The 27,505-nt window shown below is 54.2% G+C and overlaps 8 protein-coding genes across 8 annotated transcripts; 4 read left to right on the top strand and 4 right to left on the bottom strand.

Annotated features, from left to right (window-relative positions):
- The first annotated feature begins 3,145 nt into the window (after nucleotides 1–3,145).
- Nucleotides 3,146–4,179, top strand: BZA05DRAFT_471154 (mediator complex protein-domain-containing protein). Its single transcript, XM_051487945.1, has one exon. The coding sequence runs from the start codon at nucleotides 3,409–3,411 to the stop codon at nucleotides 3,910–3,912; it is 504 nt and encodes a 167-aa protein (XP_051342996.1). The 5' UTR covers nucleotides 3,146–3,408; the 3' UTR covers nucleotides 3,913–4,179.
- Nucleotides 4,180–4,181: 2 nt separating this feature from the next.
- BZA05DRAFT_387032 (uncharacterized protein) lies at nucleotides 4,182–6,029 on the bottom strand. Its single transcript, XM_051482535.1, has 3 exons — nucleotides 5,421–6,029; nucleotides 4,856–5,358; nucleotides 4,182–4,796 (listed from the first exon to the last, which is right to left on the bottom strand). The coding sequence occupies exons 1-3, from the start codon at nucleotides 5,660–5,662 to the stop codon at nucleotides 4,507–4,509; spliced, it is 1,035 nt and encodes a 344-aa protein (XP_051342995.1). The 5' UTR covers nucleotides 5,663–6,029; the 3' UTR covers nucleotides 4,182–4,506.
- A 1,034-nt stretch (nucleotides 6,030–7,063) lies between these two features.
- On the bottom strand, nucleotides 7,064–9,717 carry BZA05DRAFT_433695 (cytochrome P450; the record flags this gene model as incomplete). The annotated part of the gene is made up of 8 exons (XM_051486274.1): nucleotides 7,064–7,287; nucleotides 7,342–8,059; nucleotides 8,101–8,596; nucleotides 8,647–8,735; nucleotides 8,798–8,842; nucleotides 9,399–9,417; nucleotides 9,462–9,509; nucleotides 9,692–9,717. 8 exons carry the CDS (start codon nucleotides 9,715–9,717, stop codon nucleotides 7,109–7,111), a joined length of 1,620 nt encoding a protein of 539 aa, XP_051342994.1. The 3' UTR covers nucleotides 7,064–7,108.
- A 202-nt stretch (nucleotides 9,718–9,919) lies between these two features.
- On the bottom strand, nucleotides 9,920–12,021 carry BZA05DRAFT_387030 (cytochrome P450). Its single transcript, XM_051482534.1, has 7 exons — nucleotides 11,808–12,021; nucleotides 11,624–11,734; nucleotides 11,203–11,573; nucleotides 10,933–11,155; nucleotides 10,762–10,884; nucleotides 10,531–10,705; nucleotides 9,920–10,481 (listed from the first exon to the last, which is right to left on the bottom strand). The coding sequence occupies exons 1-7, from the start codon at nucleotides 11,922–11,924 to the stop codon at nucleotides 10,066–10,068; spliced, it is 1,536 nt and encodes a 511-aa protein (XP_051342993.1). The 5' UTR covers nucleotides 11,925–12,021; the 3' UTR covers nucleotides 9,920–10,065.
- Nucleotides 12,022–13,153: 1,132 nt separating this feature from the next.
- BZA05DRAFT_441655 (thioesterase-like superfamily-domain-containing protein) lies at nucleotides 13,154–14,258 on the top strand (the record flags this gene model as incomplete). The annotated part of the gene is made up of 5 exons (XM_051486688.1): nucleotides 13,154–13,438; nucleotides 13,545–13,593; nucleotides 13,653–13,822; nucleotides 13,881–13,962; nucleotides 14,011–14,258. 5 exons carry the CDS (start codon nucleotides 13,154–13,156, stop codon nucleotides 14,256–14,258), a joined length of 834 nt encoding a protein of 277 aa, XP_051342992.1.
- A 4,181-nt stretch (nucleotides 14,259–18,439) lies between these two features.
- On the top strand, nucleotides 18,440–18,880 carry BZA05DRAFT_387023 (uncharacterized protein). The gene has a single exon (XM_051482533.1). It carries the CDS (start codon nucleotides 18,629–18,631, stop codon nucleotides 18,839–18,841), a length of 213 nt encoding a protein of 70 aa, XP_051342991.1. The 5' UTR covers nucleotides 18,440–18,628; the 3' UTR covers nucleotides 18,842–18,880.
- A 1,182-nt stretch (nucleotides 18,881–20,062) lies between these two features.
- Nucleotides 20,063–20,857, top strand: BZA05DRAFT_164469 (GGL domain-containing protein). Its single transcript, XM_051479121.1, has 3 exons — nucleotides 20,063–20,415; nucleotides 20,572–20,629; nucleotides 20,770–20,857. Exons 1-3 carry the CDS (start codon nucleotides 20,273–20,275, stop codon nucleotides 20,830–20,832), a joined length of 264 nt encoding a protein of 87 aa, XP_051342990.1. The 5' UTR covers nucleotides 20,063–20,272; the 3' UTR covers nucleotides 20,833–20,857.
- A 3,417-nt stretch (nucleotides 20,858–24,274) lies between these two features.
- Nucleotides 24,275–26,583, bottom strand: BZA05DRAFT_387019 (uncharacterized protein). The gene is given in 6 exon segments (XM_051482532.1): nucleotides 24,275–24,457; nucleotides 24,472–25,587; nucleotides 25,644–25,713; nucleotides 25,837–25,866; nucleotides 25,926–25,937; nucleotides 26,011–26,583. The coding sequence occupies 5 exon segments, from the start codon at nucleotides 26,299–26,301 to the stop codon at nucleotides 24,599–24,601; spliced, it is 1,392 nt and encodes a 463-aa protein (XP_051342989.1). The 5' UTR covers nucleotides 26,302–26,583; the 3' UTR covers nucleotides 24,275–24,457; nucleotides 24,472–24,598.
- Nucleotides 26,584–27,505: the final 922 nt, after the last annotated feature.

Genomic DNA, 27,505 nt, shown 5'->3' with positions numbered 1-27,505 from the left:
TCTCGAGTTCGGCCTCGATGGTATCCATCTGTTCCTGGATGCTCTCTTTCAGCGCTTCTTGCTCTTCGATCAATGCCTCATCCCTCTGCTCTAGGGTCTTCAGGTTCTCTATCCGCTCCTTGGTCTGCTTCAACCGCCCAGTCTCAAACACTAATTGAGACTCGAGCTTGCTGATCTGCGTTTTGAACTCTAGTCTCCGCTGCTGTGCCTCTTGCTGCAAGCTTCCCTGCTGCATCTCATACACTCTGATATTCTCGAAGCCGAGTCGCTTGCAGAAGGCATTAAAGATCTTATCCTCTGCTTTGGACACCACCTGCTGGAGCTCCTCGAGCTGGGCTTTGAGGTGGTCGAGTGACTCGGTGGCTTCGGCAAGCTGCGGCTCCAGCTTCTGGAGCGCCTTCCGGTGGTGAACCACCTCCTTCTGTTTGCCGGCGAGGGTTCGCTCGAGATGAGATAGCTCATCGCGATGGAACGATAAGCTCTGCTTGAGACCAGTGATCTCGCCCTGGAGAGCTTCTTCCTGCGGGGCGCGACGATCGTTGGGCAATGCTTTGATCTGTGCCATGAGGTTGTCACGGAGTCGTCCCAATCCCTCGACAGCCTGGTCTTCCCACCGCCGACCACCTCCGCTACCGACCCTTCCTCCTGTCATCAGACCGCCCTTATGGATGACGGTCCCATCCAGAGTCACAGCCTTGACTTCTACACCCATGTCGTAGCAGATGTACTTGGCCACCTTGAGGTCATCACAGACGACAGCGTTGCCGCAGGCGTAGAGCATCGCCCGCTCGACCGAGTTGTCAAAGTCGATGGTGTCAATGGCCATCCTCATGCCCCTGTGCATGCTCTTGAGGTTGGAGTTCAACGGCTTGACCTGGATGGTCTCCAGGGGGATGAATGTGGCCTGTCCAGCACGTTGGTCTCGAAGGTACTCGATGCAGTCCTTCGCCGTCTTCTCGCTATCGACCACAACGGCGTCAAAGTGTCTACCGAGGACTGTCGAAACCGCGTCGCTGTATTTCTTCATCTTCGGCTTGCAGAGCTCCGCCACACGCCCCTTGACACCTGGGAAGATACGCTTGAGTGCGGCAATGGTTTCTTTGACCTTGACTTCGCGCTCGGTCTGTCGTCGTCCATCGTCGGCCTCAATGAGCTTGTTGAGACAATCCTTGAGTTTCTCGTCCAGCTCCTTATGTCTCTGCAAATTTCTAATCCGCTCAGACGCCAGAGCCGAATGTTCCGTCTCCTTCGCATTGATATCTTGGGTGAGCTGAGAAATCATGGTCTTCATTTCCTGTCGTCGCTCCTCGAGGTCCTGGACTTCGCTCTCGAGCTTGGAGAGCTGCCACTTGGTCTGCTCGACCTTGGAGATGAGTGAGTTCACCGCCTCAGAATCGGCTTTCTGCTCGCGGGTGAAGTTGTCGATCTTGATTTGCTCCTCGGCGATCTTGGTGTTGACCTGCTCCTTGAGCTTGTTGTACTCGGCTAGGTCGACATCCGAGAGCGCGATTCCGGTTTCTTCAGCGGCCTTCTGCTGCTCCTTCTCGAACTTTGTCTGCGCCTTCTTCACCACACTCAGATCCTTCTCCAGACTCTGAACAGTGGCTTTCTGGTTCTCGAAGTCCCTCGTGATTTCCCGGATGCGAGTCTGGTATTTTTTCAGGTGCGCGGTGGAGATGTTTATCTTCTCGACAACAGGAACCAAACCCGTCTCCTTCTCTTCCCTCTCCTTCTCCTTTTTCTTGATAGCCCGTTCCTGCTTACTAACGCTCTTCGTCGCCTTCGCCTGCTCCTGCTGCGCCTCCTCCAGTTGCTGTGCGTACTTCTCATGCGCTCGTCGGAACTCTTTCATCTCATTATGGTGCTCCTCAATCGCGGACTTATTCCTCTCCATCTTCTCCTGGAAGTGGTACAATTTCCAGAGGATATGGGTAACAATCGCCTCATCGCGCTCGCCCATCTTCGCCTGATACTGCTCAGCCTCGCGCTTCTGTTCCTGGTACTGCTTAATCTCGGCATTAATACCCCTCCTCCGGTTGAGATTAAAGCTCGACTGATCCGCCGCCTTCTCCTGTTCAACCTGCAGGCGCTCAAACTCCGCCTTGTACTCGAGACTTCCCGATATCTGCTCAATGAGCCTCGTAAGATCCGTAGGGCTTTGACTAGCAATCGCCTCAACGTCACCCTGAAACACGAGGAAATTTCGCGCCTTGATAAGAATATTCTGCTCTTCCAGTGCGGCGTTGTATTCCGCGGCGGTGACCTGCCGATCGTTGATACGGTACTCGCTGCCGCCTGCGGCGGTAATGCTGCGCTTCCACCTGTGTTCCGATTCGTCATCGTCGATGTACACGGCCATTACCCAGCCACTCTTGGGGTCGTCGCGTTGTGTGCTTTCGTCGGCGCCTGCCGTACCGCCGTTGCGCAGCTTCCGGCCGCGGTAGATCAGTTCTCGGAGGTGCGCGGAGCGGAGGTGTGAGGATTTTATGCCGAGGACGAAGGAGATCGCGTCCATGCTGTCGCATCACACTTCCGATCAGCATCCGCCACACATACACACACACCGCGGAAACAACCGTAGAACAAAAGGTACCTGTTCGACTTTCCGGATCCATTGGGCCCGATTATCGATGTGAAGTACGATTCGCCGAGGTGTATCGTCTGGTGGCCTTTATACGACTTGAAGTCTGTGTTGTTTCCCCATCAGCATCCCACTCCCATCCCAATTCTCCGCTGCAGACGGGAAGAACCCACTGAACAATTCCAACCTCACGAGCTTCCTATCCACCACAACAACCACACATTCTCGTTAGCCACCACGCCACACCACATTATTTTGCGCGCGCGCAAAATCCTGTTCATTGTACTACTCACCCCATTTTGAAACAGCCGTATCGTTATTCCGTATTCGCCCGGGGTTCTGTTGGCGCGGGGGGCGTGGAGGAGAGTGGGTAATAAATCGGAGCGCTGTGAAAGTGGAGACGCGTGTGGATGAGTGATTTGTTGCGAGAACACGCGCGTGGGTGTGTGCCCGCCGATTGCAACTCTAACGGGCGCGCCGGGTAAGGGAGCGGAAGCGGCACCCGGCGGAGGTGTGTGTGAGATGTTTGTCGCACTAAAACCAAACACATGGGCGCTGGACGGATGAGCTGCCCGACACTCAAGCCACTATCTATTGACTCTCGTCGTGAAACAGAGACACGCAAGCCACTATTTACTCCCGTCGCGAAACATTGACACGCCAACCAACCGTGCGCAATCCTCAATCCGCTGCCCACCACTATCCCCAAACACCCGCTGCCATTCAACCCCTCACCAAACACCTAACACACCACTCACGACAACCCGCTCCCACCGCTCCCACCACACACCCCACACACCACCCACCACACACCAAAAACACACACGATGCCGCCACCGCTCCCCACCGCCGCCGCAGCGATCGCAGACCTCACCAGCATCGACGCTGACATCTCCCTGTTACTCAGCACCGCAAGCTCCGCGATCCGCTGCCTGACGACGCCTCCCACCTCCACCTCCCTCTCCTCCACCACCTCCTCCCTCTCCTCCACCACCCCCTTCTCCCCCTTCCCTCCCGCCGACCCCTCCACCACCCCCAGCCCAGAAGAAGTCTTCACGCACCACGCTGAAAGATACCACGCGCTGCTGAGCAGCATCACGGTGCGCCTGCGACGGCAGATCATGCAGCTGCAGGCGGCGGAGATACCCGTCGCGCAGGGACAGATCGATGTGGGCATGTTGAATGCGCGCAATGATGTTGTGGGTAGGGAGATGGAGGGGGAGGTTTGGAGGGGGGTTAGGGAGTTTTTGGAAGTGGAGGTGGAGGAGGGAGGGAAGGAGGGCGAGGGCGAGGGGGTGGGCGGCGAGGGGATGGTGCACAGTGGGGTATAGGCCGCGGGGGATTGCGATGGCTACAGATTATGGCTACTTATGGGAGGGCGATGGCGTTTATGGGGTTTATTATGGAGCGTTGGTTTGTGGAGTTGTTTCCCTTTCCGTTTCTATGGCTGTCGTTTGGGCGGGAGCAACATGCACAACATGAGCGTTTCCAGGCACGCATATCTCACTAGCCTCTAATGTTTGCATCTAACTATTCACAAGCCCTGCACGGTATATTCTCACAATGAGGAGAATAGAAGAGAAGAGCGATCAATATTAAACACGCACTTTTGTCACACCATCCACCGTGCTACTATTCATGAAACAAAGAAAAAAGTAAACAAGAAAAACACAAACTCCGGATATCCGTTGCGACCCAAAACGCAAAAGGAGGAAAGAGGTGAGAAGACGGTTTCAAAGTCAGACGGCAGACATACAGACTAGCCTTCTGCTATTGACCTGTACGTCTGCCCAAACGACTCAGAAACCGACTCTCACCTCGAAAACACCGCCGCGCACTGCATCCTCCCACACCGCCACTCTCCCATTACAGCCTCGTCTCGCTTTTGTACAACACGCCACTGCGTATTTTCTCTCGCGGCACATCTACTTGGTCTTCTTATCCTCGACCGGAGCAGCAGCGTACTCGCGGAAGGAGTCGTCGCCCTCGACCTCCTGCACAATATCCTCCATCTCCTTGACCTGCTTTTGCCACTCCTTGGAGTTCATCTTCGTCTCGCGGTAGAACAGTTCCATGTTGGGCTTGCGGTACGAGCCACCGAGGCGGTCCCACAGCGTCGTGAACTGGCCGTAGTTGTAGTTGAAGTACAGGTGGTGCATGGTGTGGCAGGCGGCGCCATTGATGATGGGGGAGTTGGCAACGTATTCACCGTCGTCTGCGCGGCTATTAGTTTGATTTCCTGCGTAAGATGGGGGAGGGGTGGGGAGAGCGTACGGATCATCACGGTCCAAATGTTGATGAAGGTGAACAGGATCAGATAGCTGAACTTGTGGAGCGGCAGGATGAAGGGGAAAACGTGGTAGGGCACGCTCTGCGCGAAGCCGTCGAAAGGGTGGAAGGCGTGCGAGGCGTACGGCGTGGGCATGATCCACTTGTGGTGCGGCTTGTGCAGGTGCTTGTAGATGGTCGGGTGGTGCAGGGCACGGTGGATCCAGTAGATTCCGCAATCGGTGAACATCAGGAATATCGGGAACTGCGCGATGATGTACCACATGCCGTATTTCTCGGCGTCCATGTACAGCTTAGAGTAGCCCTTGACTTCGGCGTAGAAGAGCGGGGCGGTGAAGACGGCCATCACGGGCATCGACACCATCGACTGCACGATTTCCTGGCGCATCTGGTTCTTGAGGAATTTGGGGTGCTTGAAGGTGTCCTTGTCGAAAATGAAGACGTAGGAGAACGTCGCGAACGTGAAGTAGATGACATATCCGAAGAGCCTGTATAACACTTGTCAGCAAGCTGCTCGACTTACTCTCGTGACAGAGAGGCAGGTCCGTACCATGTGATGAGGAAGAGCGAAAGCAATAGCCGAACGTCATTGTCCCTTTCGAGTCGTGAGGCATGTGCATACTCCGACGGCTGCCAGCCGAAGTACTCCGAAACGGAGTCCAACTCGATCGGCTTCCTCTCAATGATCGGGGCCGTGGCATTGCCGGCGGACGGGAATGCCGCACCGGGGAGAATCGTCGCGTAGAACCGATCGAACAGAAAGGTGTCGAAGACACCCAAAACGATATCCATAGCGACTGTCAGGTACCGCAGTACGGGTTGATGGTAGTCGTGAGCGAAGTGAGGGTGATAAACGACGGTGATATGTGTCCGTCCGTTGCAGCTCAGGAGGTCGACCACAACCGTTCTGCGAGCGAGCGAGTGTGATTGGGGAAGAAGATGCAAGGAGGAGGAGAGTACTGGGGAGGGGGGGTGACAGGCGATTAAGTACCGGGACGAGGAATGGCAATTATTTTAGAGCAGTTAGACATTAACCCCCGAAAGCGACGGTACAGGCAGGAACGGCAAGACGAAAGACAGGCAGCCCGGCAAAGAACGAATCACCAGCCCATACACGGATGATCGGAGCCGGAGGGTGAGGCGATGAGTTAGGGATGGGTTGGGGTGTGTGGATGTTAATATTTTTCCTTCCATTTGCTTTGAAATTTCGCGTTTAGCTGTGACTTTCCAGCCTATCAGCGAGCTTCGCGTCGTTCTTCTTGTCCGTGTTCCTTCTCCTTTTTCCCGCCAGCCCCTGTCCCAGGATCCCCCACGAGCAACGGGACTTGACCCGAGTCGCACCCTGAAGCCGCGATCCAGCTAGTCCGCATGCAGGGAGGGAGAAGGATAGACTCTGGCCGACGCTCTGCCCACTCCCGGAAGACAAAGTTCCCGAACCACCAGCACAGCACATGATCGTGGGCCGTTGGGGACAGCCGGATCTACCTAGAGTGGAAATGCATATCCACTAGGACCAGAGAGTACCTACTCTACGCGTACATATCAACAACGTCCGACAGAACACCACGGAACCGGCGAGGAACCGGCGAGGAAAACGGATCGCCTTCCTAGAGTGCACTCAATTCAATGCATGCAGGTCAGCACGAAAACCTACCGGGCTGTGCGACACTACTGGTAACGAATTGTTCGCCCCCGGAAGATCGGACGGTGTTGCATGTCTTCCGTAGATGCAGGCAGAGTAAGCTCGAGCCCTTCGTTTGCCGAAGCTTGAAGTTTGGTTCCGTAAGGCAACCCCGTAAGGGTCCTCCCACCACAACGAAACTTTATATCCATGGCGGTGTGGCGGCGTAGATGTCTGTGTGGCGGTGTTGGCGTGGCGGCGTTTGTGTGGCAGTGTGGCATATGATGTATGACGTCGAGACTCGAGATATCACTCGCAAATTATTTTCTGGTGAGCATTCGAATTAGTGATCGAGCTGTGAAGTGTGGAGTGTTTTAACCACTTATAGAGATAAGAGGTGCAATCTTGAGAGTGGAATGAAACGGGTGACTGTGCCTTCCACCGCGACTAAGTCATCGAGTGATATACTAGGTAGGTACCGTAGTGTCTGGTATTGCCACCAATGATTCGAATTCCCAATTCCAACGTGATATCAAGTAAAATGTAACTACCAAAAAGCTGAAATCACAAAGCACAACTCCAAAAGCACAATATTCACCCTGACTGACTCCAGCCCATTACTCCGTGATGACCACCTCGACCTTCCCTCCCTTCGGCCGCATCACAAAATACGCCTCGGCCTCCATGGACTCCGCATTCGTTCCGGGTGCAAGTTTGACTCTATTCCCCAGCTTGAGGAAGAAAACCGCCGTAGTTCTCCGGAGCTCCATCATTGCCAAACCCCGACCAATACAGACTACCACCGGTTAGCACAAGCCTCAGCACCGAGGGACGGAACAGTGCAGCATACTTCTCGACCCGCCTCCCCAAGGCATAAACATCTTCTTCATGAGTTCCGTCGGCTGCTCCCAGCGCTCGGGGATAAACTTTTCCGCCTCGGGGAAGAACTCGTCGTTTCTGTGGACGCTCCACGCCTGCGTGCCCACCGTGGTTCCTTCCGGTAGAAACACGCCGCCGAGCTTTCTGCCCCCCGCGGGAACGGTGCGGTGGAGAAAAACCTGGACTGCTCCGTAGAGGCGCAGCGACTCGTCGAGCACATGCTGGAGGTACGGGATTTCCTTGAAATCATCGTCGCGGAGCGTGCTGGTGTCTTGGGCCTTCAGCGGCTCGAGGGCCTCCAGGAGCTTGGCGTGGGCCTCTGGGTGCGAGAGTATGGCATAAATCGTGTATGCGAGCGTATTGGACACCGAGTCGGTGCCGCCAAATAACATCGCCGCCGCCTCCGCCTCCACATCCTTCCTGTCCAGATGATACCTCGAATCGGACTTTGACTTTTTCTGCTCCTCGACGATCCGCGCGAGCATCGTGTTCTTCTTCAGCCGGCCCTCTTCTCCGCTGAATTCCCGCAGTTTCTCCGCGCCGTAGTCCTCCACGCGGTCGAATGTGGCCTGGATCCGCTGCGCGGGGCCGAATGGGAGGCGGCTTCCTAGCCAGAGCAGCCAGGGGAAGGCAAGGCGGAGACCGATGTACTGAGTCATCGCCTTGTAGTCCTTAATAATGGGCGTCTCCTAAGCATCCATCCATCCATTAGCCCTCGCCCGCCACTCACTCTGGAAATCGCACCCACCTCGCCCCCCTCCAGCATCCCAATCGCGCCGCCAAACCCAAACGCGGAGACGACATCGACCGCCATGAAATACAACCACTTCAGCAGATCCGCGCTCCCCTCTTTCCCTGCCTGTTCGCTAATCCTCTCCACCGCGCTCTCCACCATCTCCGCCACAACACCATCAAACTCCCGCAGCCTCGCGGGACCAAACCCGCCAACCAGCAGACGCCGCCGCGCCTTGGCCGCGGCTGGATCGTGGATCACGAACAAGTGCCGCCGGTGCAGGACGTTTAGCTGGTCGTAGACGACGGGGTCCTTGGGGAGGCCGCTGGCGCGCGAATAGATCGCCGGGGTTGCGCTGGCGTGCGCGAAGCTGACGGTTGTCGGCGCTATGCGCACGATCGGGCCGTACCGACGGTGCAGCATGTCGAGCGCCGTCTGCTGCTGGCCTACCGCCGAGTACGGCGTTAGCCAGTGCCGCGTGAGGCTGGCGTACCTGTGGGGTGGATTAGTGATGGCGAATGATGGGGGGGAATGGCAAGTTACCATGGGCCGGAAACTTTACGTAGTGGCGAGAGGAAGAGGGTGTAGATACTCCAGATAATGGTGTAGGCTAAGCCTCCGATGAGAAGGCACTGCCATGCGGAGATGGTATTCATCGTTTTGCGGGTTTATCGGGCTGAAATGCGAAACCCACCAGGCTTATCGGGTGTCTCTTGGTGGAAAAGGATAGCTGACGATGCTGTAGGGAGCCAAGGCAGTATTAAGGAAGGTTAATATGGTCGGTAAAGCGGTATCCCAAGATTTGTGAAGAAGTAGGCAACAGTACGAGGCCAAACTACCACAGGTTTTATGTCCCATCCACGAGTGAAGCCTTTGAACAATTTCCAGAGCTCGACTCAGATCAGCGAATTGAACGGCACACTTAAGGAGTGAGTTTCAAGGGCAAACACTTAATCCCGTCAACTTTCTTCACGTCTCGGAGCCAGGTAGGTAGGTGGGTAGGCACATTTGTGCATCCACCGCTCACTCGGTCCTGCTTCGGGAAGTTGTTGGGAAAAGTACGAGTAAATATTACTCTCGACCGATTCGCAAAAAATAGCGGATGACTGCAGACAGAAGCAGATGCAAGTATGAAAATAAACAGGATTCGAGAGGTGTGCAGATATTACCAATATTACCAATGTGCAAAACCTTCGGCGAGTGATGGTGTGGCGTGATGATGTGCATTGTGGCTTTTGGACGAGAATCGCAACAGAAGTTATGGGTGAAGGTAGAAATTAGACCTACTTACCTACGATAACACTAGTATTATATCTACAGGCAATTGATTGACCATTAGGCATAAGGGTAAAACCTACTCCTTCTTGGTCACGGATAGGAAGTAGCGAGTACCTGACAATGGGCATCTGAAAGGTAAGGATAGTTGTAGGTACAACTTTTTCAAGTGTAGGCTCGTCTTCACAAGATGCTGAGTGTAGGCTCCGGTTTAGGATACCCATCTTCGAACTCGCTTTTGCACCTTCTGAACATTTGATCCGTATCCCCTGTCTAGTGCACAACGGTCACTCGATCTTTACCGTCAACGCACCCGAAAATCACCAGGACAATGCCCATTGCGTCGGCTTCGAGCGTATGGGCAGTTTCGTTAGGCGGCAGTTACGTTTTTGCACTTTCATGGCATATTCGTAAGCACGCCGCTATATAGTTAACCACGGTCCGCACGGAAGTGTACTGCGAAATTCCGGTCCGTGGGCCGGATTCGTTACTGAAGACTGGGTTCGTAGAAATGCAGCGGATTTTTGGTATCTAACTACCTGAAAAAATCACGGGTAGAAGGAACCTACGGCTACATTCTAGTTACGGAGTACTAACCAGCGAACTATCTCCATGCCGAAACTACTATGTATGTTGCCGATATTCCGAGACATGATCTAAGCGCGGCCCGGGTAGATTCATTTCCACCTACAACCTCCTAAATCTCACGCGATCCTTATAACTCGGCAACTGATGCTCCTCAAACCTACACACGTATTCCATCTTATCACTTCCCGGCGTCAGCTCGTACTCCAGCAGCAGCTGCACCAGCGCCGTCTTGATGGTTGCCATCGCAAAGAACCGTCCCGGGCAGGGATTTTTTCCGCCGCCGAAACCGAGGTGTTCGTTCGATTCGACGTCGGTGGAGGTGAAGCGGGCGTGTGAAGGGTCCGGTGAATTGATGCGGGGCGTGTAGAAGCGGAGCGGATCGAAGGTAGCGGGACTGGCATAGTAGCGCGGGTCGGATTCCCGGGGCGCGTATGCAGCGCCGATGTGTGTTCCCGGCGCGAGGTAGGTGCCGTCCGAAAGAGTGGTTGGCCTCATGACTAATCTGTTCAAGAGAACTTCACACCAAATCAGTTGGATCCCACGTGTAGCAGCAGTGATCAATACCATCGCTGTGCGGTCGTGTCCGTCTCGTCTCCCGCATAAAGCTGTCGAGAATCCACATGCTGTCAATAGCCTCCATTGTCCAGCCCTTCTTGGCGATGATGGCCTGCGCCTCCTCCCGCAGAATCTTTTGGCAGTCCGGGCGGGTCGCAATTTCAATCAAGAATACCGCAAACGCCTATCACCCATCAGTCAGCTTTGAAAGTGGGATATCAATTTATGGTGTTGACAAACCATGGAGGTAGTATGAAATGCCGCAAAAATGTTGACGAACGTCTCAGTGATGAGTCGGTCGACAGTCCAAGACTCCTCATGGTTCCGCTCCAACGCGGTGAGACCGAACGAGAAAAAATCAAACTATTCTCCGTCAGCAATAATCTCCCCAAACAGTTGGGGATCTCATACATCTTCGTGAGGTTGCCCTGCCTCCGCGTCTGCTCGGGCATGTAGCTTCTGGCTGACGAAAGAGGTCGTCTTGTCGAGGCGGGTTAAGTACTTGACTGCTGTAGACTTCAGGAACTGTGGGAACATCGAGGAGATGGGGCCTGCATATGCGATCTGCTGGGAGACTTCTAGCAGCATCTTGAGAAACTCGGGGTCGCGGGAGAGCTTCTCTCCCACTAGGAATCTACCGACAATTAGTCCTACCCTCTCCCCGAAAGAAAAGCTACAAACCTGGCAATAACCCCAACAATCCCATTCCTCGCAACGTCATGCACCGGCCCGTCCCTCCTCACCAGCTCATATGTCAACTGCCTACCTACGGATTCCCTAATGAACGGGAAATTCTTCGGCAAATCCTTCGTGATAGCACCCTTATACCACCTAAACGTGACCCTGCTCACAAACGGCGGCAGAGTTGCCGTCCTAACCCCACCGCTCCACAACGGAAAGATGATATCACACTGCAGGAGCTCCTGGGTCCAGGCAGTGAAGCTCATCGCCTCCATGGGTGCGCTCTTGAGTTCCGCAATCAACTCGGAGCTGCAGACTACCACTTGCTTCCGGCCGCGGAAAGTTGTGTAATGGAAAGTGGCTTGGTTGAACTACGGATGTTATTATTTAAAAAGTACGAACGGAGGGGAAGGGGTGGGACTTTGGTGTAAGCGCCGGTTATCACCGTTGGCAATCCCAACATGTGCTGCCATTTCTCGCGGATGGATGTGATGACTTCCCGCTTGGGGCGGGATCTCTGCAATGCGCGATACTAGAATGATAGCCTCCGTGTTAGCCGACCAACGTATGTGCTTCGAGGTCGCACAACCGCCTAATAGACGTACCTGACGGAGAAGCAGCCACACGGCAGTCGCAGCGACGATTCCCCACAGCACTGAAACCGACGTTGAAGGCCGCACTCGTACTCGCAGTTTCGGTTTGAACGCTGTCTTCGACTCCATGTTGCACAGGTAGTTGAGAAAGTGTTTGGGGGAAGAGCTGGCTGCTTATCCAGATGTGAGAATTTACCGGTGGAGGAGGATACAGCTTATATAGAAGTGCAGCAGATACCCTAGCGCTAGTTGTCTGCTGCCCTATCGCGCTATGGTAGGTGCTGCCTAATTAGTATTCTTCACAAAATACCACTCGGCTTACGTGTTTGGCTATCCCATTGATATAGGTACCTATATGCATGGATAATGAAGAGAAAGCAGTGTGTCTACCACGATCCAATTAAGGTTGAAGGCACTGATAATGGCACAAAAAATGATTGGTGGACCCGCCTGTACCTGTCATGATCTACGGTACATAAGGCCGAGTGCATTGATGATTTTTTTTTAAAAAAAACCACAAAACGATTGATGGATGCGATAACGAGGAAGTATCCTCGTAAAACTGCTACCGGTATTCGAAGAATGTCGAGGTTTCTTGTAGTGACTAGGCGACATCGAGGTCTGAATGGTGGGGAGGGATCAAGGGGGAGTCAGGTACCTATCTTGGAATTTCCATGTGAACGGACAGTCGAGTATTACTTTGTGATGTTTCATTGATCTGCAGTACCTACATTCTCATCTAAGCAATTTACAAGAGGGTACATATACTCGTACTTCCAGCCTAGTTGGATGTTCGAGGTATCATTCCAAGATGAATACGGAAGTCAATGTCATCTCCATGATGAAAACGCTCACGTTCGGTACCCAGTGGAAGCACTTGCGTATACTGAGGCCACCTCAAGACAATATGGTCTTTTTCCTCCAAGAGCTCGGGCGGTATCATACAGATGAACTGGCCGATCTTCCTGGATTCCAAAGACATGGACATAAGAAGTCAAACTTATTCCCACTATGTGATGGCTTTCGCTTAGGTAGTAGAGAGTGATAAATGCTGATTAGTTGCATGACCGTCCATGATCCACATCATTCTCACATGACGAAGTCGAAAGCTGAAATCCACAAAGCTCAGTAATAAAGCCTCTACGAGCTCTCCCAATATTATCCTTCGGATGTGGACTCTTCAGTTCCTGTAACATTCGACCCCACACCTCGGCCCATGTCTATGCGGGGGGCTCCGATAGTTATCCGAATTTGTCGTTTATGTACCACCCCCACCAACCCCACTAGGTATCCACGACTACCGCGGCGGGGCAACGACTCCTACTCCGACGCCTTCCTTCCTCCTCAAGTCAGTAACCATGGCGATGAAGATGCGCCTGCGCCTTCCGTGCATTCGCACCCTCCTCGCGCCCCAGCAGCGTCGCCACAACAGTGCCTACAACGCGCGCTGGCTCTCGGACCAAAAAACGCGTCTGGGACGACTATTTTTCCACGGGTGCACGGCGGCCGAAGTCGACGAGGCCGGGCAGATCCTGCAGGACATGACTCGCGAGTGGAGGAGGTATATTGCGGGCGCTGAGGGCTATCTCATCTCTGCCGAGAGAAGAGGGCTGTATAGACTGCCGGTTGCGTGGGGCGATATGGTTTGTTCTCCTCCGAGACACGGAGGGAGGGAGTACTCTACCTAGCTAGGGGCACCGGCTGATGCGACGGTGGTGGGGGTGTAGGATTCTATGGTATGTTTCATAGAGATCAGAGAGTGCGGACGAGGCTGACGAGGGAAGGGTACGCCACGTCTGTCCGCGCGCACGCGTGCGCCCACGCCGTCGAATCGAACGCGCTGATCGAGACACCTAGGCCATGTCAACAACGTTACGTACAACCGGTGGGCGGAGAGCGCGCGCATCAACTGGGCGTGGAACCTTGCGAAACACGTCGATCCCGCGAACAACACTAGGTGGAGCGACCTGTGGACGCCGCGAGGCCTCGGGCTGATCCTGAGGAGTATCAATGTCGACTACAAGTTTGTATGTTCTCTGTGGATGGGCTGTGGGGTGATAGGGGCGCTGATGGGATCGAGGACAGCCGATGGAGTACCCCGACAAGGTCACGGTTTATCATAAGCTTGGGAAAATCAAGGACGACTCCTTTGGGCTGGATGTCATCAGTATGTCCCTTGACGCGCGCCGTGGGGCCAGTGGGTTAACCTTCATAGTCTTGAGCGAGAAGCATCAGCGCGTAGCTGCGAGATGTCTCGAGGACATCGTGGTGTACAACTACAAGCCGTCGGACCCCACAAAGAAGCCGGGGAAGGCACCGATTCCCGGATGGATGAGGGATGTCTTCGAGGAGACTATGCAGCAGCAGAAGGAGGCAGCAAAGGCTGCGACCAATGAGATGAGGAAGATTGGTAAGAGGATTGACTCCGTTGAGTCGAGAGTCTTGGTCAGGAAGGAGATGTGAGCCTGGAGTTACTGCACGTTGTATATAAGCTTGCAGTGCCTCTTGACCAGTTGATTCCTTAGAATGGCGAGAAAACATCGCCAGAATTTTCACACGAGAAACGTCGTGTGAACTAGGGCGGGGAGTAGTTGCCCAAACGCACCTACCCGTGTTATTGTACCTATCTCACGCTCTCCGCTCCCGGTGTGCGACCGTCGTTGTGCCAGCCCAGTTCCCCGCCAACCCCACCACAAAGATGTTACAAAGGCTGATAGAAAGCATGCCTACATTGTTACAAGAGGAGATCTATGCTGGCGCTCGGCAGTAATGAGCTCTCACTCGATCGAGATGTATGCGGGGATGGTGGACAGGATTTTTTGCCCCCATACAAGCAAATTACCAACGCTCACTCATATTCCTTCATTCAGGTTAGCTACAGTAGAGGGAGACAGATTAAAAAAGAAGAAAATCACATGAACTACCTACTTCCAAGGGGAAGCAGCTGAGCGGGCCAAACGGCCAAGCGTACACACACCAGAGTCTAGGCAAGAGATCCACCTCGCCCTGCGAAAGCTATGCAGAGCCAGCGGTCTCATCGAGATCCACTGGTGCCAGGTGCCAGGCGCTTAGTTATGGCTACCTCGTATGTAGGGATGAGTTGCGATCACCAATATCACTCGGTGTCCTTTCGCGAATTGAATCTGGGTCTAGCCGGTGGCAGCAGAGGGCTAAGCTGGCTCTTCGAAGTTGAATAGAACCTCAAATTCTCACTCATTCTTCATTTTCGCCGATTCTTTGCCGCGCTACGTTATCTTCTCCCTCTCTCTTCCTCCCTCCCTCTCTCTCTCTCAACCAACCGACACACACAGACAATCTCTCTCTCCGCAAGCCTACACCCCCACTATCTCTCTCTCACCACAAACCTTCCGCTTTAACCACCACACCATCACAATGCCTCGTGCAGCGAAGAAGTCAATTCCCAAGCAGTCGTCCAGGATCTCCAAGGAGCGGCAGCCGCGGCCGACCACCAAAGGCGCAGAGTTCAAAGCCAGGTAAGAACCACACCCGCCCTCATCCTCAGTCTCCGCTGACCAGAATTCTCTTACCGGCAATTTCAAGAACCCCGTGATTTTTACTGTCATCAATGGCTGGGGGGGTGCAGGGGCAGATGCCTACCATCTGCATCGGGTTCCTATATACTGGAACCCAGGTACACATTTCCTCAAGACGCCCACCAATCAGCTCCTGTTGCACGCGGCACGCGGAGCTGGCCATGTTTGCGGGCACGATGCTCATGAGTCATGGCCGGCGACCTCAAGGAAGTCGCAACGAGCGGAGAACATCGCTCCAGCGCTTCGGCGCCATTCCCCCTCCTCCTCGGGAGCTGATTGGGAGGAGGACGAGATTGTTTCGTTGTTGGGCTGGGTCTACGAGAGGACCGAAGACGACGCATGCCGAGTGAGTTAAAACGAACCCCCCGGTGTGCGTATACTGATAGTGTGGCTACATAAACAGGTGGTGATCGAGGGAAAACACCTCCCCTTTGTTTTTGCTTTTTTATTTTAGTTCTAGTTCGTCAATATACCATTTTCTCATGTTCCTTTTCGTTGACTTTGTTGGTTCATATTTCATCTGCCGGTTCTTTGGTCTATGTACTGTGCCCATTGGTATCTTACCTAGACTTCCATGGACCATTGCTGCCGTTTCTTCCTCCAATATCTACGGTATTTGGTATTTTGTTGCTGCCCCAAAGAATGATTTATGCGCTGTCCACTGCAGCTAAGTACATTACATGAACTGAAATCAGTTACGAATGGATTCCACCACCATGGGTTGTACGTACTACGTTCTCTGTACAAAATGAAGATTCTCCATATCGATCTCGCAGATTTTTCCATGCAAGTTTGCAACTTGGGACGAAACAAAACACCATAGCAAGCAAAAGTTACAAGACAAGGCGAGCTGAGGCTGTTCAAGTCGAAGGTAGTTTTGGGAGTGGTTCGTTGGCCAACACTTCCCCAGGCCGGAGGCGGGATTTAGAAGAAAGCACACACAGAGGAAAATAGAAGATGTGAGGTTGGTCGTCTTTCTGGATGATGATGGTGATGAAAAGAAGAAGAAGAAGAAGAAGAAGAAGAAGAGGGAGAAGAAGAAGAAGAAAGGGAAGAAGCAGAAGCAGAAGCATACGCAGACGCAGACGGCCAAGAGAGGATGCAGCACCACTGGACCCCTCAACGCTGGTGCTGCCCCATTCGCTTCCTCCCGCAGCTACGTCCTCCTCCTGCTGCATCCTCCTGCTGCATCCTCCTGCTGCCTCCCGCCGACAGCTCTCCCATCGCTCTGCAAGTTGCAACAGTAGTAGTTCGCTGGGCCGAAGACACTAGTCCATCGTGGCAAGTTGCTCTCGCTGGCAGCTCCTCCTCCCCTCGCAGACAACTCCTGCTCTTGCAGACACAATTCCGTTCCGATCCCCGAATGTAGCCTCGCCACTCCACCCCTCCAGCGTGAGTAGGTGGTGTAGAAAGCTCTCCCAGTACATACACGCGACTAAGGGCTCGAGTGATGTATTGCAACACTTCACCTCTACCTAGCTGCGCACAGGTATCGGATCCATCGCAGCAAGGCATGGAAGGGATAGACGTATAGGTCAATCCGTAGGCCACTTGATAGGCCACTAGATAAGCCTGCCGGATTAGCACGTATTGACATAGCTGAACCACTCAATCCCGCGCTCGACCGATCCGCTGACAGCAGAAAATCCCTAATGCCCGGCGTGTCTGTATGTGACCGAGTGATACACCACAGCACCAGCCGAAGGGATGAAATCACACGGCATCACGCTGCCGTCCGGGGTCATCTTATATCGCTTACGTATAATCTCCATGCAACATGGGTTGGACTGGGACGGGCATGCACTCATCCGGCACAGGGTACTGTGCTTACATCATTTGCACTTCGGGGACCGTCTTCCTCTGCCTCTGTCGAGTGTTCCCTTTTGGGACCCGCGAAATGCATGTGTCTATCCGATCCTTACACTCCTGTGCCCGTGAAAGATATATAGTGCTGTGGCTTGCCACTCACTCCATTGCGCGCGATGCGCATCTCCACGCCCCATCACTCGCCCAGTTTCTTCACCGTTAAAGGGATGATATCCCATGAAGCGCCGAATCACTGGATATCACTCTACCCTATTCTACTATACCGTCCAGGATCATGTTTCCATCGCTTACAATCTACCTGCAACATGGGTTGTGCTGGGTTGGGCGGTCCCGGCATGCACACACACACACGCACTCATCCGACACAGAGTGGGAGAGTGAGTAGGTCGCTGCATACTTCAGAGACCGTATTCCACTGCCTCCGTTCGCTGCAACCGGTGCGCCGGTGAAGGTTCCTCCCTCACCCCTCCGAGGCACCGCGGTATCGATGTGTTGATATGTTTCTATTCGGTCCCTCCCTCAGAGGCTTGGTATGCACCGATAGTTATGTTTCCGTCCGATCGCTCCCACGCTTGCGTGCGTGTGAGCGAAGGAGAGATCTGAGATGGCACTGATCGCGAGTCGCGGACTCACGGTGGCCACTGGCGGCGGCTTCTCGCCATCCAAATCTGTCCTCTCCGTTTTTGGGATGGAAAGCGAGTCGGACCGGGAATTCGGCAGGGGAGGAGACTCAGGGAGGGTATGTAAGATGTATGTAGAGCATGTATGTGTGTACATAGAGCATGTAGAGTGGCTTGCGCATGCCTGCATGCATGAGGCAAAGGCAAAGCCGAATCCGAGTGGAAGGATGAGGGCAGCTGAGAGTGAGTGAGAGAGAGAGAGTGCGCCGGTACATACATAGAGTACCCCGCGCCCTCGCTTCGGCGTGATATGTAGAGTATGTATCGGACTTGGAGTTGGGAGCTGGTGCTGAAGAAAAAAAGTCGTGATGGTCGAGATGGTCGCACTGTTCGGCGTGGATTCCGCAGCAGCGCCTGGCGGCGTGGTGTGGATGAATTGTCGAGAGATGAGGTGAAACTTGAAGGAGGAGGTGGATACTCGGAGAGAGGAGGACTAGTGGTGTAGTGGTTTAGCGTCCAAAGAGGTAGAGTAGTGCTCATGGGGGAAGAGGAGGGAAAATTGAGGGTGGACAGGGGGCCGTGCAGGAAGGAGATGGCTTTCCTTCACGATAACTCATGGAGGAAGGAAGCAGTTCTTCCGTCTGCTCTTTTCTCTCTCGCTCTGCTCTCGCCACATGCAACCGAGTACGGTAGTATCTGTGGCAATGGTTGGGGGGAGGGGGGATTGAAGCGGAATCGTCATCTGTCTCCACTTGTGGTTGCACTGTGATGGCGGCCCCCAACTGTCTAGTTACCGACCACCGACCACCGCTACCATCTGCTGGTGGTCACGATGATCCTCCTCCTCCGTCTTCTTCTCCTTCTCTGGAGGGTTCTTCTCGATGGAACCGTTGCCGTGGTAGCCAGTTACCCACCTTCATACTCTGGCCGACCTAATTTCGAGACATACCCCACCTGCACTAGTCCTGGGCCCGGGAACAGTTTAGCTGATGCAGCGATGGCTCGCAATCGGGATCGCTTGGTGAATCCGGACAGGCATCGGTAAAATCGTCAGTTCCCCCTTTCTGTGAAGAGTTAGCATGGGGACAGTTAGCGGCCGTACGTTAGGTGCGGTGGTGGTGGTGGTGGTGGAGGAGGTGGTGTGCGAGGTGAGTAACTACGGTGGCTCGCCCGGGGTGGTCAAATGGTCATCTCGTCTCTCGTCCCGCTGTTTCTGCTGAGGGAGGGTGTGTGTGCCTGTAACTATCGCCTGCTTCTCTTTCCCCCCCTGAACCACTCACGAACTCTTACCAGTTGTCCGGGTCCTCAGCAAACACACATCGTTCGCAGTGAAGTTGGTGATTCTCTCTTTCTCTCTTCCTCCCTCGAACTCACTCCCTCTCCCCTCGCTCTTTCTGTTGTTTCGCGCGCAATCAACCCAACGCTGCCCGCCGCCCCCTCGCGTCCGTGTCCGCCAATCAATCGTCAGGTCACCGCCAACTCACCGTCAACAACGAGTTCAGTTGTTTTCATCCGTGAGAGGAATTCGAATCGATCCGTTCCATTTCTTCCATTCATTTACGACGCACACACCCACACGCTCACACGCACCCACACATTATTCAGCGAAGAAAAAGAGATCTGACGCGTGATCGTCGGTCGTTTCCCGTTGTCTAGTAACCAAGTCAAAGTCAGTGCATTTCTTGCCTGGTCCCAGAATCCGGCAGTAAGGAAAGAGAAGAAAGCGATCTGGAGAAGAAGAGAAAGAAGACCCAGAAGAAGAACAGAAAAAAGAAAGAGTTTCTTTTCGTTCTCGTTCCCTCCTTTCCTCTTGCTCGTTCCTCGTTTCACGTCTCGAGCACTCGCCGTCCGCCGCCTCACACACTGCAACGCAGCTCGACCCACCACACCCTCCATTTCGCACTTACACACCCATTACATACCTCCTTCGACCCCCCGACACCCACCACCACCTTCCAACCCACTTCACCACCACCACAATCCACAACCACAAACACCACCACAACTCCCAGAATACCCTTACCCGTCTTTTCGCTCACCGCATCCGACAAGCATCCTCGAGCGAATCGGTCCCCATCCATCTTCTCACATTTCTCCTAGGCAGGAACAGATAGAGAGGAAACACTAGTCAATCAGCCTCCTCGATTCCTCCTGACCTCTCGAATCGATCGACCGAAAGCAATACCCACCCAACACATCATAGCCTCCCTGCCTCGACGACCTGCTCCTCCCTTCATTCCTCCGTCAACCTTCGTTCGTCACCTCCACGAACATCTCCTCCTAACCCAACATCAACCTCGCTCAACAACCCCTGCTCGCTTCGGTTGCGCGACTTCATTGTCCTGCTACCGTAAGTCACCACAAACAATCAACCACCACCCGCCGTTTACAACAGCGGGTACTGCATTTATTCCTCCGGGAATAATTCATCAAGAAATCCTTCACAACGGACGGCCCAAGTAGTTCACGAGCCAAAATGGCACTCCACTCGGCAGGCGCTGTTAGGGAGAAGAAACAATCTATGGCGGAGTTGAAGTTGAGGCGGTTAACAGAGTTGAACGCCCGGCTACGCGAGGACTTGGACAGACCGAGGATCAAGGTCTCGGACGCTTGTCAGTCGTAAGTGTTTCCCCCTCCCCCATCTGTCCGCCTGTCGCCTTTATCGCTTCGTGCGATATCGGTCCGCTTTACAAGCGACGCGTCTCTCTATCGCACGGGTCGATGGAGAGTGCGATGGATACCCCGAAAGCTATTGCTGACAAAGGCAACGTCTAGTCTGATCAACTACACGCGTACAACGAAGGACTTCATGGTACCATCCACCTGGGGAACTGTAAGCCTTGCCCCATCCATGCGTTTTGCAGTCTGCAGCCATTGGTGTGATGGAGAGCGCATAATGCGCATCCATCCACATCTGCATTTAGCGCTCCTTCTTCTACACATGTAACATCGTGGCTGACTCGGAATCATCAGGTCGACAAGCGGGAGGACCCTTACGCCCCGCAGCAGAGTGCCGGATGCTGTGTGATCTGTTAACCTACGAACGGAGCTGGCTCGACCGACTACATTGACATTCGCTTTTTCCCTACGAATGTAACGACGCCCATTTCTTCCACGCTACTTTCGTCATCTGGTTGCTTTTCCTCAAAATTCCACTTCTTCCATTTCTCTTTTCGTTCCTACTCTTCTTCTTTCTCGTGTTAGATACCCCAAACACTACCGGGTCGGTTTTCCCTGTTACGGTGCGGAAGACCACAGGAATAGTGTGCACGATGGGGTCCCCATTTTTTCTCGCCATTTTCCTTTCCCGACCGGCTTAATTCTACCGGACGCCGCCCAACGCAGCGGGGGCGGACCCGGGACGCTACCTCTACTTTGTGTTTGTGTTTGTGTCTTTCCCTTTTACTCGCAGTATTAATCCTTGCTCGAAATCGAAATCGAAGGAGTGGTGTGGGCTTTCGTTTTGTTCCTGTCTTTTTTCTTTCTTCTTTCTTTCTCTTTCTTTCTCTTTCTTTCCTTGTACGTCGTCGATAATTTGTTTTCCTTTTTCCTTCCTTTTTCTCTCTTTGCCATCCAATACGAAACCTCGAAACCTCGGTGGCCGAGAGTCTTGTGTTTTTTTTTCGGACAAGCCCAACAATCAAACAAATCACAATACCATACAAAACCACCCCACCACTACAGCAACGCTTTCAACGACCACGCAAACTGGAATTTCGGTAATCGGGACGGACGGGAAGGGAAGGGATGGGATTGGGATACATAGACGGAGGGAGGGGAGGGGAGGGGAGGCGGGGGATTCACGATGGACTGTATATCGGATACTGGATACGCGAACGGGAACGGGACGGACGGGGTAGCGGGGGGGGAGGGGGGGGGGGGGATAGGGAATCAAATATTACTTTTTTTTCTTCTCACTTTTTCTTGCGAGTCGTCTGTTTTTGCGAATCTGTCTGTGCTGTCTGCTGTCTGGCTGTCTGGCTGTCTGGCTGTCTGGTCCTGCTGCTTGATTTGGTTTGGTTGTCGTTGCTTGGTTGTCTTTGCTTGATTTGTCGTTTGTTGGCTGCTTGTTGGATGCTTGTTGGTTGTTGCAGGTTGTTGGTTGTTGGTTGTTGCAGGTTAGCTAGGTACGGTACTCTGAATATTCGGTGTTCTTGTCTTGTCTTGTCTTGTCTTGTCTTGTGAGTTGGGAATCGTGTGGACTGTTGGCTGTTGGCTATCGAAATCTGAGTTTTGGATGGGGATGGTCGGTGGTTGGTGGTCGGTGGTCGTGGGTGGTCGGGTGGATGGATGGGTGGATGCGGAAAAGATGATGAAAGATGGGTGGGTAGTGGGTAGGGCAGTGGGTAGTGGGTAGTGGGTAGGGTGGAGGTAGGGTGGAGGCGCTTTCTTGAATCTGAATCTGAGTGGATTTTCCGGTATGCATACGAGATCGTGAGCTTGGTGTGAAATGGGTGGTGTGGGGTGAAGTGATCGTGGTGATGTGATGGGAAATGATCGTGGTGAATGTCGACAAGCCAATAGGGAGGAACGCTGGTGCTCCATGGAGATGGAGATGGAGGGGTGTAGGGTGGGGGTGAGACTCATGAAGCAGCCTACAATGCGGGATCTAGACCACGGCCACAACGATGAGAGGGGCGAAAACCGTCAAGCTCAAAGTGGAGTTCACGCAACCACTAGAGACCTCAGACAGCCGCGGATGGACAGCCCAGAGGATCAGCAAACGCCCCTCCCGCGAGAAGGCTGGAGGACCACATCCACATCCAGGCTCCAGCCCGTGATTCTGGGGGTTCGGGGTGCACTTGGGGGAGCAGGACGAGCAGGTGTATATTGCATTGCAATGCAATGCGTCTGACTGACTGACTGACTGACTGACTGTAGCGAGGGCCCGGTCCGTCCGGACTCCGGACGCGGTAGGACGGGACGGGACTGTCAACGAGAGATGGGGCAGGGACAGAAGGAGCGGAGACGGGAAGGAAGTGCGAGGACGGGAGGGAAGTGCGAGGACGGGAAGGAAGTGCGAGGACGGGAAGGAAGTGCGAGGACGGGAAGGAAGTGCATGCACGCCGAACCATTACTACCCTTACGTACGATGATGTCCGGCCGGTGGTGGGGGATCTGTGGTTGAACATGGTACATACTGGATGCTGGGTGGGCGCTGTAGGTAGGTATAGTAAGACGGACGAGTACCCAGCTTTTTGGTTTTGGTTTTGGTTTTGGTTTTGTTTTCTTCACCGCTGGCAGGCGTTTGGACCATGCGGCCTGTGTGGATGAACCATGACGGTACGGTGTGAGGACTCTTCCCGGTTCCTGGACTGACGAGTAGCTTCCTACTGTCGTTCAATCACCGTACATAGCAAATTCACCCTGGTACTACTAGTCAGTAGTAGATAATGGCTGGACAATAGCTGGACAATAGCTGGGCAATAGCTAGAGATGTGTCGACGAGACTCGAGAGGCGAGTGATAGCGATGAACGTGCTCGGGTTGGCTCATCCATCTCATCGCTCGACTGGATTGGACTTTTAGAGACTGGAGACGGGTGGACCGTGAATGCTGTCGAGTGACAGGGGGATGAGCCCGCTGGCGACTGCACGGTCGAGGTCGAGGTGTATGGTATACCCGCTACGACTTGACAGCTATGGCTAAGCTACAATGCCCAGGCTTCGATACCCATGCCATCTGTGTACTTCCTACTTCATACCTGCCATGCTACGTATGTAACGTTTCTCCTGCCGGCGCTGGGCTACTCACTCATGACTCATGACTCGCACTCCGCCATCGCCATCGTGAATCCGTCTGGTTGTTTCTGGAAGTCACTCACTCACTAGACTCATTCACTCCTCGGTGGTGTGTCTCGTACAGCTTCTTCGCAGAACCTATCCACTCCCCCACCCTCGCCTCGCCATTCGGGATGATTTGTAGCTCTCGCAGCACCATCATTTCGGCAACTCAATGGCACTTTGCATCGTGTATGTCATTCCCCAGTGTCCGCCATCCCGTCACCACCACCCCATCACCACCACCCGCCCCCACCAACACCCTCGCCTCCTCATGTAGACCACTCGTATACATCCCCCCAACAATCAACTTGCCCCCCCTCCTCCCCTAACCACACCCTCCACTCCACCATCCACTCCCCTCGAAAGTGAGAATAATCACTCGGTGGGTATCCACAAACCCCCGATCCCCCTATTGCACAACCCCCGATCCCCCGATCCACCTATTGCACAACCTCCATATTCCAATACCCTCCCTCCAGATACCGGTATCAGACAAAGCAAAGAAGAAAAGGAAAAGGAAAAGGAAGAAAAGAGAAAGAAAAAGAAAGCAAGTATAAACAAGAAGCAACACCTCACCACCTCGCCACCACGCACGCCCAAAACAAAGAAAAAAAATAGCGAATGTAAATGCAGTACTTTTCCTGCGCCCGCCCCCCCCCCCCCCCCCCCCCCCAAAAAAAAAAAAAAAAAAAAAAACACCGAGCAACGAAACAAACGAACGAAACGAGACCAAGCGAATGCACGAAACGAAACGAAACACCAGAAACCAGAAATGCGCATGTCCATCCCCGTACCGTACCGTAAACATAGATAGGTGGATAGATAGGTAGATAGATAGAGAGAAGCGACCGTTAGTAGTACATCAAGGGAAGATGGAAGATGGAAGATGGAAGATGGAAGATGGATGACAAAAGAGAGATGGAGATGGAGATGGAGATGGAGATGGAGGTGGAGAGGCAACCCCCCCTCGCCTCACACTCGGGGACCTTATACAGGCAGGATCAACATGTGGCTAGAAGGTTAGAAATGTGTCCCCCCGCCACCACTCGTACTATTCCCGCGTCTGATCCCGAGTCGCTCCAGCCCATTGCTCCACCTTCTCGTCTGTCTCGGGCTAGCAGGCAGGTCCCCCTCAACCTCATGGAGCACTGACTGCTGCTGCTGTTGCGGTTGCAAGGACGTATCCCCCAGCTCGGCGCGCTCCTGGTTCTCTTTGTAGTCCATCAGCGGCGGGGAGTCCAGCGGTACCGGCGCGTAGTTGATCCCCCCCTCCTGGTTGTGCTGGTAGTATTTCACCTCCATTTCGGCGGCGCCCGGCTGGTGCGTGGCGCTCGCGGGGTCGGCGTACATATTGCCTGCCTGCTGTTGCTGCTGTAGTTGTCGCTGTAGTTGTTGCTGTTGCTGCTGTTGCGTGGCGAGAAAGCCCGGGAGTGCACGGTGCGGGACGGTACGCTGCATTCTGGGCACAGGCTGATTCGGGTCGTACGTGCGACCTGTGGGAGCGGGCATGAACCCGTCGCGGCTGTGCGCGGCATGGAAGGCATCCGTGTTCCCACGCCGCCTGAGACGGTACCGCGTGAACCAGGCTACGCCTACGAGGAGGAGGGTGCCGATCACCGAGCCGACGACGATGCCGACGAGGGTTATCTTCGGGAGGGTAGTGCCTTTGGAAGGGTCGCTGCTTTGCGACGGGTGGGGGGAGGTCGCGGTGCTGGCGGGGATCTTGGCATTGATGGGGATATCGGTGGCTTTCATTACTATCTGCGTTGCGGTCATTGCGAACGGCGCTCTCGTGAAGGTCAGAGTGGCTTCCGTGATCACAATAGCCGTTGCGGTGGCTAGCGGGGAACATATGGTGACGCCGCAGCTGTAGTTATCCGGACAGCAGCCGCCGCCGACGGAGTCGGGGCATGAGGATGAACTGGGCATACAGGTTCGTGTCGATGTCACTGTTGCCGGCGGGATACACTCGCTCACGGCACAGCCGAATCCGCTAGGACAGCACCCTCCTACGAGTTTTTCCGAGTGAGCGCGAGATCTCCGCCAACATGAAGGGGGCGCTTACCTGAGTATTGGGCTGGGCATTGGTAGTGTCCTACGGGGCATGTCGGTATTGGGCCTCCCAATGTGCTCGACTTTTGTTTGTCAGTTGACGAACTCCCCTGGGGAACTTCTGGCCTAATGGAAGGAGACGGAGATGGAGAAGGAGACAACGACCAGGAAACTGTCCAAGTCGAATTGAATAAACTACTACTCACAGTAATGGTCGTTTCGGGAGCAGCGACAGTCTACGATATCAAGTTAGGTACGTATTCAATGTGAAACTATCGGAGTGATGGGAACCTACCGGCGTAGTGGTCTATTCACAACGAACCAAAAATGGCCAAACATCAGTCCATTTCCTCAACAAGGCGGCAGCGCATGTAACCTACTTGCGTCGGCGTGGTAGGCGCCGCGGTTAACGTGCTCGTCCTGGTCTCGAGGATGGGATTCGCAGACTCTGTCACGGTAGCCTCCACCTGAGTGGTCGCGGTAACCACGTTGGTGGTACCGATCTCCGTCACGGTAACATCCTGACGTTCCACTACCAGCCCGCGGGGACGATGCGCTCCATCAACTTGCTGTGGTGTTGCGTCGCCCGGTGAACCCGAACACAGGGCGAAGGGCAGCTCGTGGAATGTAAATGTGAGCAACGCCAAGAAGGTACTAGCTCGGAACCTCATGACTGGGGGCTCAGCGTTCCTTCCGTTTCTGGCTGTGTTGTGCGATTCAGGATATAACTGAGATGGGGGCCCCGATGTGCCGACGACCGAAACGACGATTGACGGAAGGCCGAATTAAAGTTCTGAGGTTTCGTGCGAGCGGAGGGGCGGGAGTATCGGTGTGAAGGCTGGCTGGCTGGCGGATACCCGGACGGAAAGAGACGGGCTGGTTTTGGTGTTGTGTTAGTGTTGGTGGTGGAGGAGGAGGTGTTGTTGTTATTGTTGTTGTTGTTGTTGTTGTTGTTGTTGTTGTTATCTGACAGAGGGCTCGCCTCAGTCAGGTCAAGAAAGGCGGAAAGATAATGATGTTCGTCAGCCGTCTCCAAGCCTGGCTGGCAATGGCAAGCACAAGCACAAGCACAGGCACAAGCACAGGCAAGCACAGGCGGGAGAGAAGCTGTCTCGCTCGTGGAAGTACCACAGTGGCTGGGTTTTTGGCGTGCTACGCCAACACTAGACGTTCCAGCCCGCAGGCGACGGGGTTCTGGCGCTGCTGATCTTTCGTAGAATCTCGTTAGCCAGGGAACTGGGTGCTCTAGCTCGATCTCGGCCTGCTGGTAGTCGGACACGTCAAACGATGTCAAGTTTACCTACGTACCGTATGTCTAGCTACTTGCGGACGGGGACTGTAGGACTTTGGCTATATGGACCAGAGGGTGTGGAGTTGCCGGGCGGGGGGCAATCTCGACTCACATCCCACAGGCACACGAGGTGGCGGTGGTGGGACCAAGAAGCAGCGAGCCCAGCTCGTGCGAGCTTTGGGAGGGGCGCGGTAGTTGTGGTGGTGGTGGTGGTGATGGTGTGGGGGAAGGCTTATTCGAGATACAGAGCGGTGGGGAGGCGGATGGCGCGGTGCAGACAGAAACCGAGGACGAGGGAACGGTATAGAGTAGGTAGCAGGATGACAGTGGGGGATCAATGGGTGTGGGTTCGTTGAAGAAGGGAGCGAGGGAAGAAACCGCCGTCGAATTCAGACAGTCTGCATGCGCAGAAGGGAAACCATTCAGCCCCGTTGTCACTTTTTTTCGCGCAGTATCATACCTATCATACAGTCGGCGGTTGCTTCTCGTTCAGCCCCAGGCCCACTCCCCAAGTCCCCGTCCCAGAGCGGACGATTGGCGGCCGAACCGAGTCGAGTCGAGTTGGCTTGGCCGCGATCCGCCCG

This window comes from Tricharina praecox (assembly GCF_024521635.1).
Source record: "Tricharina praecox strain CBS 144465 chromosome Unknown BZA05scaffold_3, whole genome shotgun sequence".
NCBI classification, from domain to species: domain Eukaryota; kingdom Fungi; phylum Ascomycota; class Pezizomycetes; order Pezizales; family Pyronemataceae; genus Tricharina; species Tricharina praecox.
Note: the sequence above shows the minus strand (reverse complement) of the source record. Positions and strands in the feature narration are given on the sequence as shown.

Excerpts from the sequence above, each read along its gene's own strand:
- BZA05DRAFT_471154 (XM_051487945.1), top strand. The coding sequence starts at position 3,409 with ATGCCGCCACCGCTCCCCACCGCCGCCGCAGCGATCGCAGACCTCACC.
- BZA05DRAFT_387032 (XM_051482535.1), bottom strand. The coding sequence starts at position 5,662 with ATGGATATCGTTTTGGGTGTCTTCGACACCTTTCTGTTCGATCGGTTC. Across the intron at positions 5,359-5,420 it reads TCGCTCTTCCTCATCACATG|GCTCTTCGGATATGTCATCT; the intron begins GTACGGACCTGC and ends AGTGTTATACAG. Across the intron at positions 4,797-4,855 it reads CATTTGGACCGTGATGATCC|ACGACGGTGAATACGTTGCC; the intron begins GTACGCTCTCCC and ends ATAGCCGCGCAG.
- BZA05DRAFT_387030 (XM_051482534.1), bottom strand. The coding sequence starts at position 11,924 with ATGGAGTCGAAGACAGCGTTCAAACCGAAACTGCGAGTACGAGTGCGG. Across the intron at positions 11,574-11,623 it reads TAACCGGCGCTTACACCAAA|TTCAACCAAGCCACTTTCCA; the intron begins GTCCCACCCCTT and ends TAACATCCGTAG. Across the intron at positions 10,706-10,761 it reads CATTTCATACTACCTCCATG|GCGTTTGCGGTATTCTTGAT; the intron begins GTTTGTCAACAC and ends GATGGGTGATAG.
- BZA05DRAFT_387023 (XM_051482533.1), top strand. The coding sequence starts at position 18,629 with ATGATCCTCCTCCTCCGTCTTCTTCTCCTTCTCTGGAGGGTTCTTCTC.
- BZA05DRAFT_164469 (XM_051479121.1), top strand. The coding sequence starts at position 20,273 with ATGGCACTCCACTCGGCAGGCGCTGTTAGGGAGAAGAAACAATCTATG. Across the intron at positions 20,416-20,571 it reads GTCTCGGACGCTTGTCAGTC|TCTGATCAACTACACGCGTA; the intron begins GTAAGTGTTTCC and ends GGCAACGTCTAG. Across the intron at positions 20,630-20,769 it reads TACCATCCACCTGGGGAACT|GTCGACAAGCGGGAGGACCC; the intron begins GTAAGCCTTGCC and ends CGGAATCATCAG.
- BZA05DRAFT_387019 (XM_051482532.1), bottom strand. The coding sequence starts at position 26,301 with ATGAGGTTCCGAGCTAGTACCTTCTTGGCGTTGCTCACATTTACATTC. Across the intron at positions 25,714-25,836 it reads CTCCCGAAACGACCATTACT|TCGAGCACATTGGGAGGCCC; the intron begins GTGAGTAGTAGT and ends GACAAACAAAAG. Across the intron at positions 25,588-25,643 it reads ATGCCCAGCCCAATACTCAG|GAGGGTGCTGTCCTAGCGGA; the intron begins GTAAGCGCCCCC and ends AAAAACTCGTAG.